The sequence below is a fragment of the Aquarana catesbeiana genome, linkage group LG03 (assembly GCF_042186555.1).
Source record: "Aquarana catesbeiana isolate 2022-GZ linkage group LG03, ASM4218655v1, whole genome shotgun sequence".
Classification (NCBI taxonomy): Eukaryota; Metazoa; Chordata; class Amphibia; order Anura; family Ranidae; genus Aquarana; species Aquarana catesbeiana.
Genome location: NC_133326.1, coordinates 647,519,109 through 647,531,442, shown reverse-complemented (window position 1 = coordinate 647,531,442; position 12,334 = coordinate 647,519,109). Strand labels below are relative to the sequence as shown.

At 41.3% G+C, this 12,334-nt stretch overlaps 1 protein-coding gene across 2 annotated transcripts in view; it reads left to right on the top strand.

The window, feature by feature from the left end:
- The window catches only part of LOC141133305 (beta-1,3-galactosyltransferase 1-like), an 86,990-nt gene that overhangs the window by 18,869 nt on the left and 55,787 nt on the right, over positions 1-12,334 (top strand). For both annotated transcript variants that reach the window (XM_073622594.1, XM_073622595.1), the window contains exon 2: positions 11,661-11,707. In XM_073622594.1, coding sequence (XP_073478695.1) covers positions 11,661-11,707 — 47 coding nt within the window. The remainder of the gene's footprint in view (positions 1-11,660; positions 11,708-12,334) is intronic.

Here is a 12,334-nt window from a genome sequence, read left to right as displayed (position 1 = left end):
AGAAAGGAGAGAGGATTGTGTGGAGATTGTAACTGATATTTGGTTTTTAGTTTATCCCAGAGAGATAAGAAGTGTTTAGTTATGGGATTATGAATTTTAAAGCGGTCTTTAGGATCAAGCCATAATAAATTTGATATTAATAGAGGGTCATTTTCTGAAGCCTCTATAAATACCCATAATGGGATTTCCTGTTTTGCATGATATTTGGACAGACTGGCCAAATGTGCTGCTCTGTAGTAGTTAGTAAAATTAGGGTATCCCAGGCCTCCTTTATTTAAAAGCAAATGTTTTCAACCACTTGACCTCCGGAAGGTTTTATCCCCTTCATGACCAGGGCATTTTTTGCTATGCAGCACTGCGCTGCTTTAACTGGCAATTGCGCGGTCATGCAACACTTTACCCAAATGAAATTTATATCATTTTTTTTCACACAAATATGGATTTCTTGTGGTGGTGGTATTTGATTGCCACTGGGTTTTTGTATTATATAAATAAAAAAACAGAAAATTTTGAAAAAAAAAAAAAAGATTTTTTTTTTCTGTTATAAAACATATCCAATAAAAAAAAAATCATAAAATCACAATTCGTGATACGTTGAGGCCAAAGTCTTTGGTTAAAAAAATAAATCCCAATAAGTGTATAAACATTGGTTTGTGCAAAAGTTATAGCATCTACAAACGTTGGTGTATACACTGGAATTTACACAGCTATAGGTGCTATACTGTAATGGTGGTGATCAGCGACTTATAGTGGGATTGTGATAGGGTGGCAGACAATCTGGCGCTAACAGACACTGGCTGGGAGGGTCGCTAAAGCCTCATACACACAATCTAAAAAAAACAAAAAACGAACGGTCGTCCGTTTTTTTTGTTGCATGCTAGTCTCATGTCGAAAGTGAAGAGGTTACTCACCATACGAAAATTCTCGTATGACAGAAGACAACTTCAGAAGTGACGTCATGTGTTGAATAGTTTTGTATGTATTCTTTCGTTTCTGAGCATGCGCAGTCTTGCTTTTAAGATTATTTTTCAGATGAAAACCGTACTAATTAAACGAAAATTGGTCGTTGTGTTCACATTCGACAAAAATGTTATAGTCTGCACATCCAGCTTATGTCGTACGAAAAATTAGAATTGGCTGTCGAAAGCACCGTACTAACGATCCGAAAATCGTCAGATCGTTCGTCGGATGAAATTTTACTTCCGATTTTCGTATCGTGTGTACGGGCCTTAACTGACACTGCTGACGCTAGTGACACTAATACAGTGATCTGTTATAATACTGTACACTGACACTGTACTAATGGCACTGGCTTTGAAGGGGTTAACGTCAGGGGCGATCAAAGGGTTAACGGCCTGCCTAGAAATATGTGCTGCTTTTTTACATTATAATTTGGATGTTTTTTTCTCCCTGCTTTTTAGCCAGATCGCTGTACACAGAGTTTTGTGGTTTTGTAACCACAAAACTCTGTATGTGATTGGACACAGCTGATCAGTAGGTTTCAGTCAAAATTATTGGCTGAAATCTGCTGTCAAACTCGTGCCGTGTCCAATCACAGCACGGGTTGACAGGGGGGCACGTGCATGCGCGCCTCAAACCCGAAAGAAGGCCGGTCATGTGCATGTACATGACTGTGTGTCTACCTGCCACCTGCTCGCAGTATATTTACTGTGAACGATAGGCAGGTGGTTAACCACTTGCCGACCAGTTGTACTGCGGCAGAAGGGCACGGCTGGGCGAAATGATGTTACATTACGTCGATTCGCCCCGTGGCCGCTAGGGGCGCGCGCATGCTGCTCACCCCCAGAGCCGATGTGAGTGCCCAGCGGTCACGATCACCACCGGGCTCCCGTGATCGCTGCTGACACACCGAGAACCGGGATCTGTGTGGTTCTCTGAGGGGAGAAGAAACAGATCGTCTGTTCATACAGAGTATGAACAGCGATCTGTCATCTCCCCTACATAGTCCCCTCCCCCTTCAGTTAGAACACCTCCCAGGGAACACAACTAACCCCTTGATCGTCCCCTAGTGTTAACCCCTTCCCTGCCAGTGACATTTTTACAGTAATCAATGCATTTTTATAGCACTGATCGCTGCCCAGGCACACCCTAATCACCCCATGCGCATTAGTGTTATCGCTCTGTGTAGCAGTAGGAACATGGTAAAGATCTCCCTCTTACTGGCTCTGCCATAAGAAAAGTGTTTATGCTTTTCTCTTTCACTGTGCCGGCAGGGAGATCAATGTGCCGGGGTCATATATATGTAGGCACATACACATGCATGTGTGTTTGAGCTTAAGGGTGCACACCCTAATACAATAGGCTGCGCACGCCTATGATCGCCATATAAATGCCAATGGTCCCAAAATAGTGTCAAAATTGTCCGATGTGTCCGCCATAATGTCGCAGTCCTGATAAAAATCGCAGATCGCCACCATTACTTATAAAAAAAAAAAAAATATTAATAATAAAAATGCCATAAAACTATCCTAACTATTTTGTATACGCTATAACATTTGCACAAACCAATCAATATACGCTTATTGTGATTTTTTTTTTACCAAAAATATGTAGAAGAATACATATCGGCCTAAACTGAGGAAAAAAATTGTTTTTTTATATATTTTTGGGGGATATTTATTATAGCAAAAATTAAAAAATATTGTTTTTTTTTCAAAATTGTCGCTCTATGTCGCTCTAGTTTTGTTTATAGCGTAAAAAATAAAAACCGCAAAAAAACACCAAAAGAAAGCTCTATTTGTGGGAAAAAAAGGACGTCAATTTTGTTTGGGTGCAACATCGCACGACCGCGCAATTGTCAGTTAAAGCGACGGAGTGCCGTATCGCAAAAAGTGCTCTGGTCAGGATGGGGGTAAAATCTCCAGCTTGGCATGGCAAGCTGACCAAGATTGCACCGCACTGCACATGTGCGAGATTGGCAGGTGCATATTGGGTAGCCAGCATGCACGGAATCCAGGAAGAAGGACACTGTGGCTTCAGATGCCCACAATGGAGATGGCCGCGCTGTGCAGGAACTTCACAAAGTAAGAAAACTATGCTGCACAAATAGAAATTTGGACATAGTTTACAGAATTACCTTTGTTACATTGCACGAGGCACGAGTATTCTAGAGGTATTTTTATCTTAAAAGTCATATTTCTGCCGGAGCTCCGCTTTACGGAGCCTGAACTTATCCATCAGTTCAGCTATCCACGGACTGTCCAGTGTGCCCACCCCTCTGTTTAGTGCTGTACATAACACATGGACCCGGTGTTTATGACATTGGCACTGTGGCAAGATTAGGTTATGTACCGAATCCATTGTGATTCGGGTTTAGTGCACTGAACCTTATACTCTGGTTCCGTGCTTGATGTTGTCTTTTTATTGGTGATGACGGGTAGTTTCTTTTTACATTTTTCAGTTTCATTTGTTTTGCATTGAGCTATTTTTGTATTCAATAAAATTTATACCATTTTCCTGATTATCTTTGTTGAATTTTGTTTCAGTAATCAGACTCCGGTGGCTCAAAGGTTATAGTCCTTAGGCAGTCATGCTTATCTGCCTTTTCTTTTTTATGCTATGTTTGTTGGCCATAGAGCCCCACTATACTATAGTGAGTGGGTAGGTTACTAGAGGTTGTATGCTAAGGCTTCTTTCACACTTGTGCAACTTGTCCTGTGAGTTGGGACTGCAAAGTCGCAAGACAAGTCGTACCCCATGATTTCCAATGAGTACCATTTATATCTGTGTGACTTCAAGTTGCACCGACTTCAAAGTAGTCCCTGTACTACTTTGGTCTGACTTTGATGCGAGTTGAGGTCCATAGACCTCAAGATTACAAAGGCATTCCCTGAAATCACGTCCAAGTCGCGGCAGTGTGAAAGGGGTCTAAACCTCTTTAATTTGGGTGATTCTCAACCCCCTGTGTTTCTATTAAAGCGGAGCTAAACTTAGGGTTGCCACCTCATCCCTTTTAAGCGCGGAACACATATTAATTAATTACACCGGTTCTGGGGCTGATTAAGGTGGTAATTAAACTCTTTTAGTGCCTTATCTGCATTAAATTAGCCTCAGAACCTGTGTAATTAATGTGTTTGGTTTAAAGGGATGAGGTGGCAACCCTAGCTAAACTACTTAGCTATCCTTCAGCTGTCTTCATTGACCATGGAGGGACCTGACATCCTTCCATCTAAAACCCAAATGAACAAGGTGAAAAATTTTTGACCGAACAGTGGCTGCGTCCAATCAGACCCAGCTGGTGTTTGGGAATTCTGACATTCATAGGTGCTGGCTGTCAGAATACAATAGCTGGCAGGAGAAAATCATCCATCCATGCTGTTTATTGTGGATGAAGGTATGGAGTGGGAGTAAGAGATAAGATAGCAGGAAAGAAGGAGCAGCAAAAAAATAAATTTCAGATGAGTGAGATTGCAGGAAATAAACCCGAAAGGCTGGTTATACTGAAGTCGATTTATAGATAAGCACTTCCTGCTGGATTTAAGTTTTGATCCTCTTAGTTACAAGGAGATTCAATCACCTGTGTAGCCAAAGGGTAGGGCGGTTTCATTCTTAAGCTTTCAATGACTGGATTGAATGGATCTCCAAGGAAGAAGTATATGCCATCTGGTAACTCCTAAGCTAAGGATGTAATTTTTTTTTTTTTTTTTTTCGATGTCGCAATGGTTTTACTTCTCTGTCTATGGCTATGTCATATGACTACTGTTTCTGTCAAAGTAGAAGTGAGGTTTTAAAAAGTCATTGACAGGTTTGTTAAAGATAATTAAATTAAAAGATAATGTAAAACGTTGGCTCTAATTCAAGTGAATGTACAAAAACATAACACAATTAATTTAGAATCACATCATAATTGGGTGAATAAACAAAATAAAATTCACTAAAGAAATTGGTGTGATTGAAAGTGTCCTGAGTTATCTGTCCTCCACCATCACTCCTGCAGGAGAATAATAAACTCACCAGATAACTGAAAAACGATGGCTAATACAAAATCAGTTCCTTAAGAGGTAGGGATACCAGGAGGGAAGGTCCTCATAATTTAACACCATCAGCTGGTTTATCCTTGGACTTGTGCAAAGACAGGAGCTCCAAAAAAGCAAAGTTCATTGCAATGTAGCCTATAAAGATTGGAAGCCAAATTGCCAGGTAATGCCCTTACATTTGTGGGTGCTAATAACCTAGCACTAACATGTACGGCCAAACAGCAGGGATCCACGCCATTCCTGAAGCTTTCGGCGTGCGTTCCAACAGACCAGAGATAGGAACCATATATATATATATACAGTATCCATTTCAGGCTATTTTCAGTATATACAGTATCTCACAAAAGTGAGTACACCCCTCGCATTTTTTTACATTTTTGTAAATATTTTATTGTATCTTTTCATGTGACAGCACTGAAGAAATGACACTTTGCTACAATGTAAAGTAGTGAGTGTACAGCTTGTATAGCAGTGTAAATTTGCTGTCCCCTCAAAATAACTCAACACACAGCCATTAATGTCTAAACCGCTGGCAACAAAAGTGAGTACACCCCTAAGTGAAAATGTCCAAATTGGGCCCAACGTGTCAATATTTTGTGTGGCCACCAATATTTTTCAGCACTGCTCTTAACCCTCTTGGGCATGGAGTTCACCAGAGCTTCACAGGTTGCCACTGGAGTCCTCTTCCACTCCTCCATGACAACCTCACGGTGCTGGTGGATGTTAGAGAACTTGCGCTCCTCCATGTTCCGTTTGAATATGCCCCACAGATGCTCAATAGGGTTTAGGTCTGGAGACATACTTGGCCAGTCCATCACCTTTACCCTCAGCTTCTTTAGCAAGGCAGTGGTAATCTATGAGGTGTGTTTGGGGTCGTTATGTTTGAGTACAGCCCTGCGGGCCAGTCTCCGAAGGGAGGGAGGGGATTATGCTCTGCTTTAGTATGTCACAGTACATGTTGGCATTCGTCGTTCTCTCAATGAACTGTAGCTCCCCAGTGTCGGCAGCACTCAGGCAGGCCCAGACCATGACACTCCCACCACCATGCTTGACTGTAGGCAAGACACACTTGTCTTTGTACTCCTCACCTGGTTGCCCCCACACACGCTTGACACCATCTGAACCAAATAAGTTTATCTCGGTCTCATCAGACCACAGGACATGGTTCCAGTAATCCATGTCCTTAGTCTGCTTGTCTTCAGTAAACTGTTTGTGGGCTTTCTTGTGCATCATCTCTAGAAGAGGCTTCCTTCTGGGATGACAGCCATGCAGACCAATTTGATGCAGTGTGCGGCGTATGATCTGAGCACTGACAGGCTGACCCCCCCACCCTTCAACCTCTGCAGCAATGCTGGCAGCACTCATTTGTCTATTTCTCAAAGACAATCTCTGGATATGACGCTGAGCACATGCACTCAACTTCTTTGGTCTCCCATGGCGAGGCCTGTTCTGAGTGGAACCTGTCCTGTTAAACTGCTGTATGGTCTTGACCACTGTGCTGTAGCTCAGTTTCAGGGTCTTTGCAATCTTCTTATAGCCTAGGCCATCTTTATGTAGACCAACAATTCTTTTTTTTCAGATCCTCAGAGAGTTCTTTGCCATGAGGTGCCATGTTGAACTTCCAGTGACCAGTATGAGAGAATGAGAGCGATAACACCAAATTTAACACACCTGCTCCCCATCCATTTTTATTTATTTATTTATTTATTTTTTTATATTCAATTTTATTTTTATTTTACTTTTATTTTTATTTTATTTTTTTCATCTATTGTTCACTCATTTGCTCTTCATGTATTTGAAATCTATTGCATATGTCTATCGCATTATGTGTCTTTATTGTTGTCATATAGCCAAACAGGTAAATTGTCTGTTTAAGCTTTTGTTGATATTAAAGTTTTATATTTGGCAACAGGAAATGATGTAACAGGAGGAAGTGAGTGTCTGTTTTCCATACACAGATCGTAATTGGTCATTTTGTCCTCCATAGAGGGAGGGGTCATCTTCCCTAGGGTAGAAATAGATTGTAATGGAACCGGAAGTGATGTCCTTGATGATGCCCTGGAGGAGGGGCAAAACGCGCTGACGTACTTCCGGTTCGTGCTAACCAGTGACGCAAATTTCCGTTTCCGTGGAACACACACCATTTAGCGGCGAACTCGGATGTTTTTTTACTGATGCCTGTTTTACATGTGTGGTCCCACAAGAGATATATTTTTATATTTCAAAAGTCCTACCCTCAGAAAAAGAGCTGAAGTGGGTAGTTTTCCTTTTCCTATGTTTGGAGGTTTTACACATCACACATTTACCACAACTGAAAAAAACTGTTTGATCTAAAAAGGTAAATAACTTCTTGGAAGGATTAATGACATTGTGTGCTTGTTTAAGCCTAAAGCCCCATACACACTATCAGATTTTCTGCTGATTTTTGTCTTCAGATTTACCAAAACCATATAATATGAGGTATAACCTTAGGAGTTTCAATTTGTATGCAATCAGGCATGCCCTTGCACTACATGCTTTTGGTAAATCTGAAGACAAAAATCAGCAGAAAATCTGATAGTGTGTATGGGGCTTTAGTGTTGGTGGTTTCGTATAAATAAACCTGGGCTGTGCGGGCAAGACATTTTTAAGCTCTCTGTCTTCCAATAACAGAGGCCAGTGTTCCCTAATTATTTTTTCAAACTGTTTATATTGCCGGTTATATCCAGTCAAAAAAGCCACACCATAATCTTTCTTCTTTTTAGCTTTCTTTGAAAAAAAAAAATCCCTATCTCACCAATGGCTTCTTTAGTTCTCTTTAGATCTTTTAGATTGTACCCCTTTTCGTGAAATTGTTCCAAAATCAATTCCACTTGAGTGTCGACTCATAATCTTCTTTTTTGTTGCAATTCCTTCTTTCTCTCAACATCTGGCTTTTAGGGATGCCACCCAGCCATCTAGGATGGTGGCAATGGGATCTAGACATTTCTGTCTACATCCTTGAAGAAAGTCTTAGTAAATAGTTTTCCATTTTCTTTATATATATATATATATAGATATATAGATATATCTATATATCTATATATCTATATATAGATATATAGATATATAGATATATCTATATATATATATATATATATATAGAGAGAGAGAGTGAGATCTAGAAAATGTACCATATGGGGACGAGGTTTCTGAGAAAGAGATATCATAGGAGTTGTTCCCCATCTTCTCCAGAAAACTACAGAACGATTCCTGCGATCTTCCTGGGGGTCTAAGGGGATTCTTATGCATTTTGGGTAACTGGTAAATGACCGGAACTTTAGGTGCATCTGGAATAAGATATCTTGCTTCTTTCTTTTTAAAATACCATCCTTCTGTGCTCCTTTAATTAGCCTCTTCAATTTGGCTCTAAATTTATTAGTAGGATTCCCCTTTAATTTTTCATATGTCTCACTGTCTCCAACTAATCTATCCAACTCTTCCAAATAGTCAGCTTTATTAAGAATAACGAGACCCCCCCCCCTTTGTTAGCTGATCTGATAACTATGCCCTTTTTCTTTTTTAACAGCTGTCTTTGAGGGGGATTCCTCCCAGGACCCACCTCTTTCTAAATCTTTATTTCGTCTACTCGGACGAATGTTCAATTTGTCCAGATCTTGATCAACCAAAGACTTAAATACTCCCACAAAGTGGTTATTGGTGATTTTGGAATTGAAAATAGAATTGTTCTTTAAGTTCTTAAGGAAGTATGATGATACTCCTCACTAGATTGATCCACTACTACTTTATTTGCATAAAACTTTTTTAATGTTAATTTTTCTTATACATTTTTGGAAATCAATAAAAACATCAAATTTGTTTAAAGTTCCTGTCTAACGCATATTTAAGACCTAATTCTAAAACTTTGAGCTCATTTTCTGAAAAGATAACATTGCTCAAATGAAAAATTCCTTCCATTATGTTTCTTTTGCCTTTTGCCTCCCCTGCATCCTCTTGTCCTTCTCTTCTTTACCAGTTACACAAAATGCATAAGAATCCACTTAGACCCCCAGAAAGATCCATAGACAGTGGAGTTGACTCTAGACTGGGGGAATATTTGGATTGTTTTCTGAAACCGCTTACTCAAAAATTTCCAGTCTATTTAAAAGATAGTAAAGATTTATTTGAATTGATAAAACCCCTGACTACAGATAAAGATCACATTTTTGCCAGTGTTGATATAAACTCCCTTTATACCAATATCCAGCAGCACCATGCATTAAAGGCTGTTGAGTGGGCATTGGGAAGTACGAATATTAAACAGAAACAGAAGTTATTTCTCTAAGAGGCTCTTGATCTGGCAATGATCCACAATTTCTTCTGCGCAAAAGTTATAGCGTCTACAAAATAAGGGAAAGATTTATGGCATTATTATTATTTATTTTTTTTACTAGTAATGGCGGCGATCAGCGATTTTTATCGGGACTGCGACATTATGGCGGACACATCGGACACTTTTAACACATTTTTTAAACCATTGACAATTATAGAGCGATCAGTGCTATAAAAATGCACTGATTACTGTGTAAATGTCACTGGCAGGGAAGGGGTTAACACTAGGGGGCGATCAAGGGGTTAACTGTGTTCCCCCATGTGTGTTCTAACTGTAGGGGGATGGGACTGACTAGAGGAGAAGACAGATCATAGTTCCTAGCTAGTAGGAACAAATGATCTGTCTCTCCTCTCCTCACAGAACAGAGATTTGTGTGCTTACACACATACGTCTCTGTTCTGGCTCTCATGCTCACGATTCGCGTGTGGCCGGCGGTCATCGTGACCACACCCCCGCAGTAACCCTTGATTCGGCCGCAGCGGGGGTTAAAAGCGCCCCCGCTAGCGGCCGAAAAGCGCCGCTAAAATGGCAGTAAAGTGCCGCTATCGCGGCGCAGCCCCAGTGTGACAGGGGTCTAAAAGTGGGAAACTACATGTGCTGTTGTAAGAATTTTAACAAATGGTTTACTGAGATGTTTATCGTATTGTGCTTAATGTGTTAAGCTAAAAAAAAAAAAAAATGCAGAAGGTTTAATACTACTTTGAGGCTGGGTTCACACCTAATACCGATGCGGCTGACAGCAGGGGTCCAGTGTGTCCCTGTTCTCCATTTCAGGGACAAATCAAGCCTGAATTTTTGCCTGAATTCGGAGCTGAAAAGCAGCCAAAAACGCACAGGACCCCTGTGCAATCCGCTCCGCGGTCGCCCCGGAGAGCTGTGATCCAGCTTCATTGAGAGCTGGTCATAATCTCCTGTCATGCAAATTCATAGCTCCCAACTGTCCCTGATTTTGAGGGACTGTCCCTGATTTGGAACAAAGTCCCTCTGTCCCTCATTCCTCCTCATTTGTCCCTCATTTTGGTCAGATCTATATTGCTGTATATAAAATGCAATATTTATCTTTTAAAAAGTGTTTCACAGTGCCAAACCTTTCATCCAATTTCTAAATTGCTGCATTCGTTAATTTGGAATGCCAGTATAAAGGAATAGAAGTAGTTAAAAAAGGACTTTAAAAAATTCTCCTTTAAGAGGGCGTGGCAGGGGGTGTGTCCTGTGCCTACATACTTTTGCCAATAGGTGTCACTCATTCCCATATCAAAAAGTTGGGAGGTATGCAAATTGGATGTGGGGAAACCCACATCTAATTCGCATTAGTGTGAACCCATATAAAAGTCAGCAGCTACAAAAAGTGTAGCTGCTGCCTTTTATTAATCGCACACTCACCTGTCCCAGGATCCAGTGATGCGGGTGTACGAAGCCCCACTCCTCTCCCCCTCCTCTCTGCAGCGCTGGCATTGTCACTGTGCGTGCACGGCTGTGGCTTCACAGCCAGGCACACACTGCGTGAGCCGCACTGCAACTGCCTGGGCAATCATCTGGGACCTGTGACGTGTCCCCGATGATTGCTGAGAGGGAGGGGGGATAGGAGAACCTGCTTCCGGCACCGCGGAGCCCCAGGAGAAAGTGGGAGCTGGGTGCCTCTAAAAAGAGGGTATCCACTCCCCCCCAAAAAAATGACATGCCAAACGTGGCATGTCAGGGGGTCACCTTGACTTAAAGCGGAAGTTCCATTTTCGGGTGGAACTCCGCTTTAAATATACAGAAAATATGCATAACACTGTGAATACCGCATTGCTGTGCAGATCACATGTAATGTCTGTGCGATGCAAATTCAGCCATACAGATTGTATGACTGAATTTGCATCGCATTTGGACTAAAATGGTGCAGGACCCTTTTTTTTGTCTGCACTGGAATCGGATCGCATGGGTATTCACACCTATGCGATCCAATTCCTGCACCAGTTCACAGTTTGCACTGCGATCTGCGAACCGATCTGGGGGTGTCATTAACTTTGTATTGACACCCACAGTGGTTCGCATAGGGCAGTGTGAACTGCCTGCCAGAGACATGCAATGCGGGTACCGCACAGGAATCGCACTGGTTCCCACATCGCATATGTGTGAACTGATCCTTTTTTCTATGACGTCACTCTATCTATTCTTCAGAACAGCAGAACTAGCAGTGTCACAAAGCCCCAACAACTGTCAATGACTGATGTAATAAAACAAACAGTCAGCACAATTAGAGACTAATCAGTAGATGTTTAGTTATGTGCCTGCCCACTGTAACACCTCCCATGTCTGTTCACCAGGCGGAACGTCAACTCATCAGTCCAGAAGGCAGCATCAGTGACAGCAGGTACAGCACACAGCTCTGACAATGTATTGCTACCATACTCTTTAATGTGTGTATTCACCTCTGTGCATGTACATGGAACGCTTATTTCTGTGTGTCTCTGTCCACACTTTTGTGTTTACTTTATGGGTTTGCTTTTTTCTCATCTCTTTTTTTCCCCCTCCTATCCTCTTTTCTGTGATGATATAATTTTATTTAGTCCAACCAGCATGTTGAATGAAAAAAAAAGATTCAATTTCCCCATCCACATATTTAATGTGGATGGGGGGAATCCTCCCCACTGAGCCTTTGTATTCTGACAGAGGGGAGGCTCCCCCACCATCAGAAAACACTGATCAGCGATGCTGGCTATAGCCTACAGCGTTGATTAAGTGGGGAAAACATGACAAGGTGGTTGTAGATAAAAAAATAAAAGATCCATCTATGGTTAGCTTTATTCTTTTCCGATCTATCTTTCCTTTTTCCTTTTTATCTTTTTTACTCTTTCCCCTCTTCTCCTTAGTATGTCTCAGACTACATCTTTTGCTCTCTCTCCTCAGTGTTTTCCATGTTCTTTCCCTTCTGTAGTATGTGGCCATCAGATATCGCATATCATGGTGGTGGATGGGGTGTCCATTACACTTACAGTAT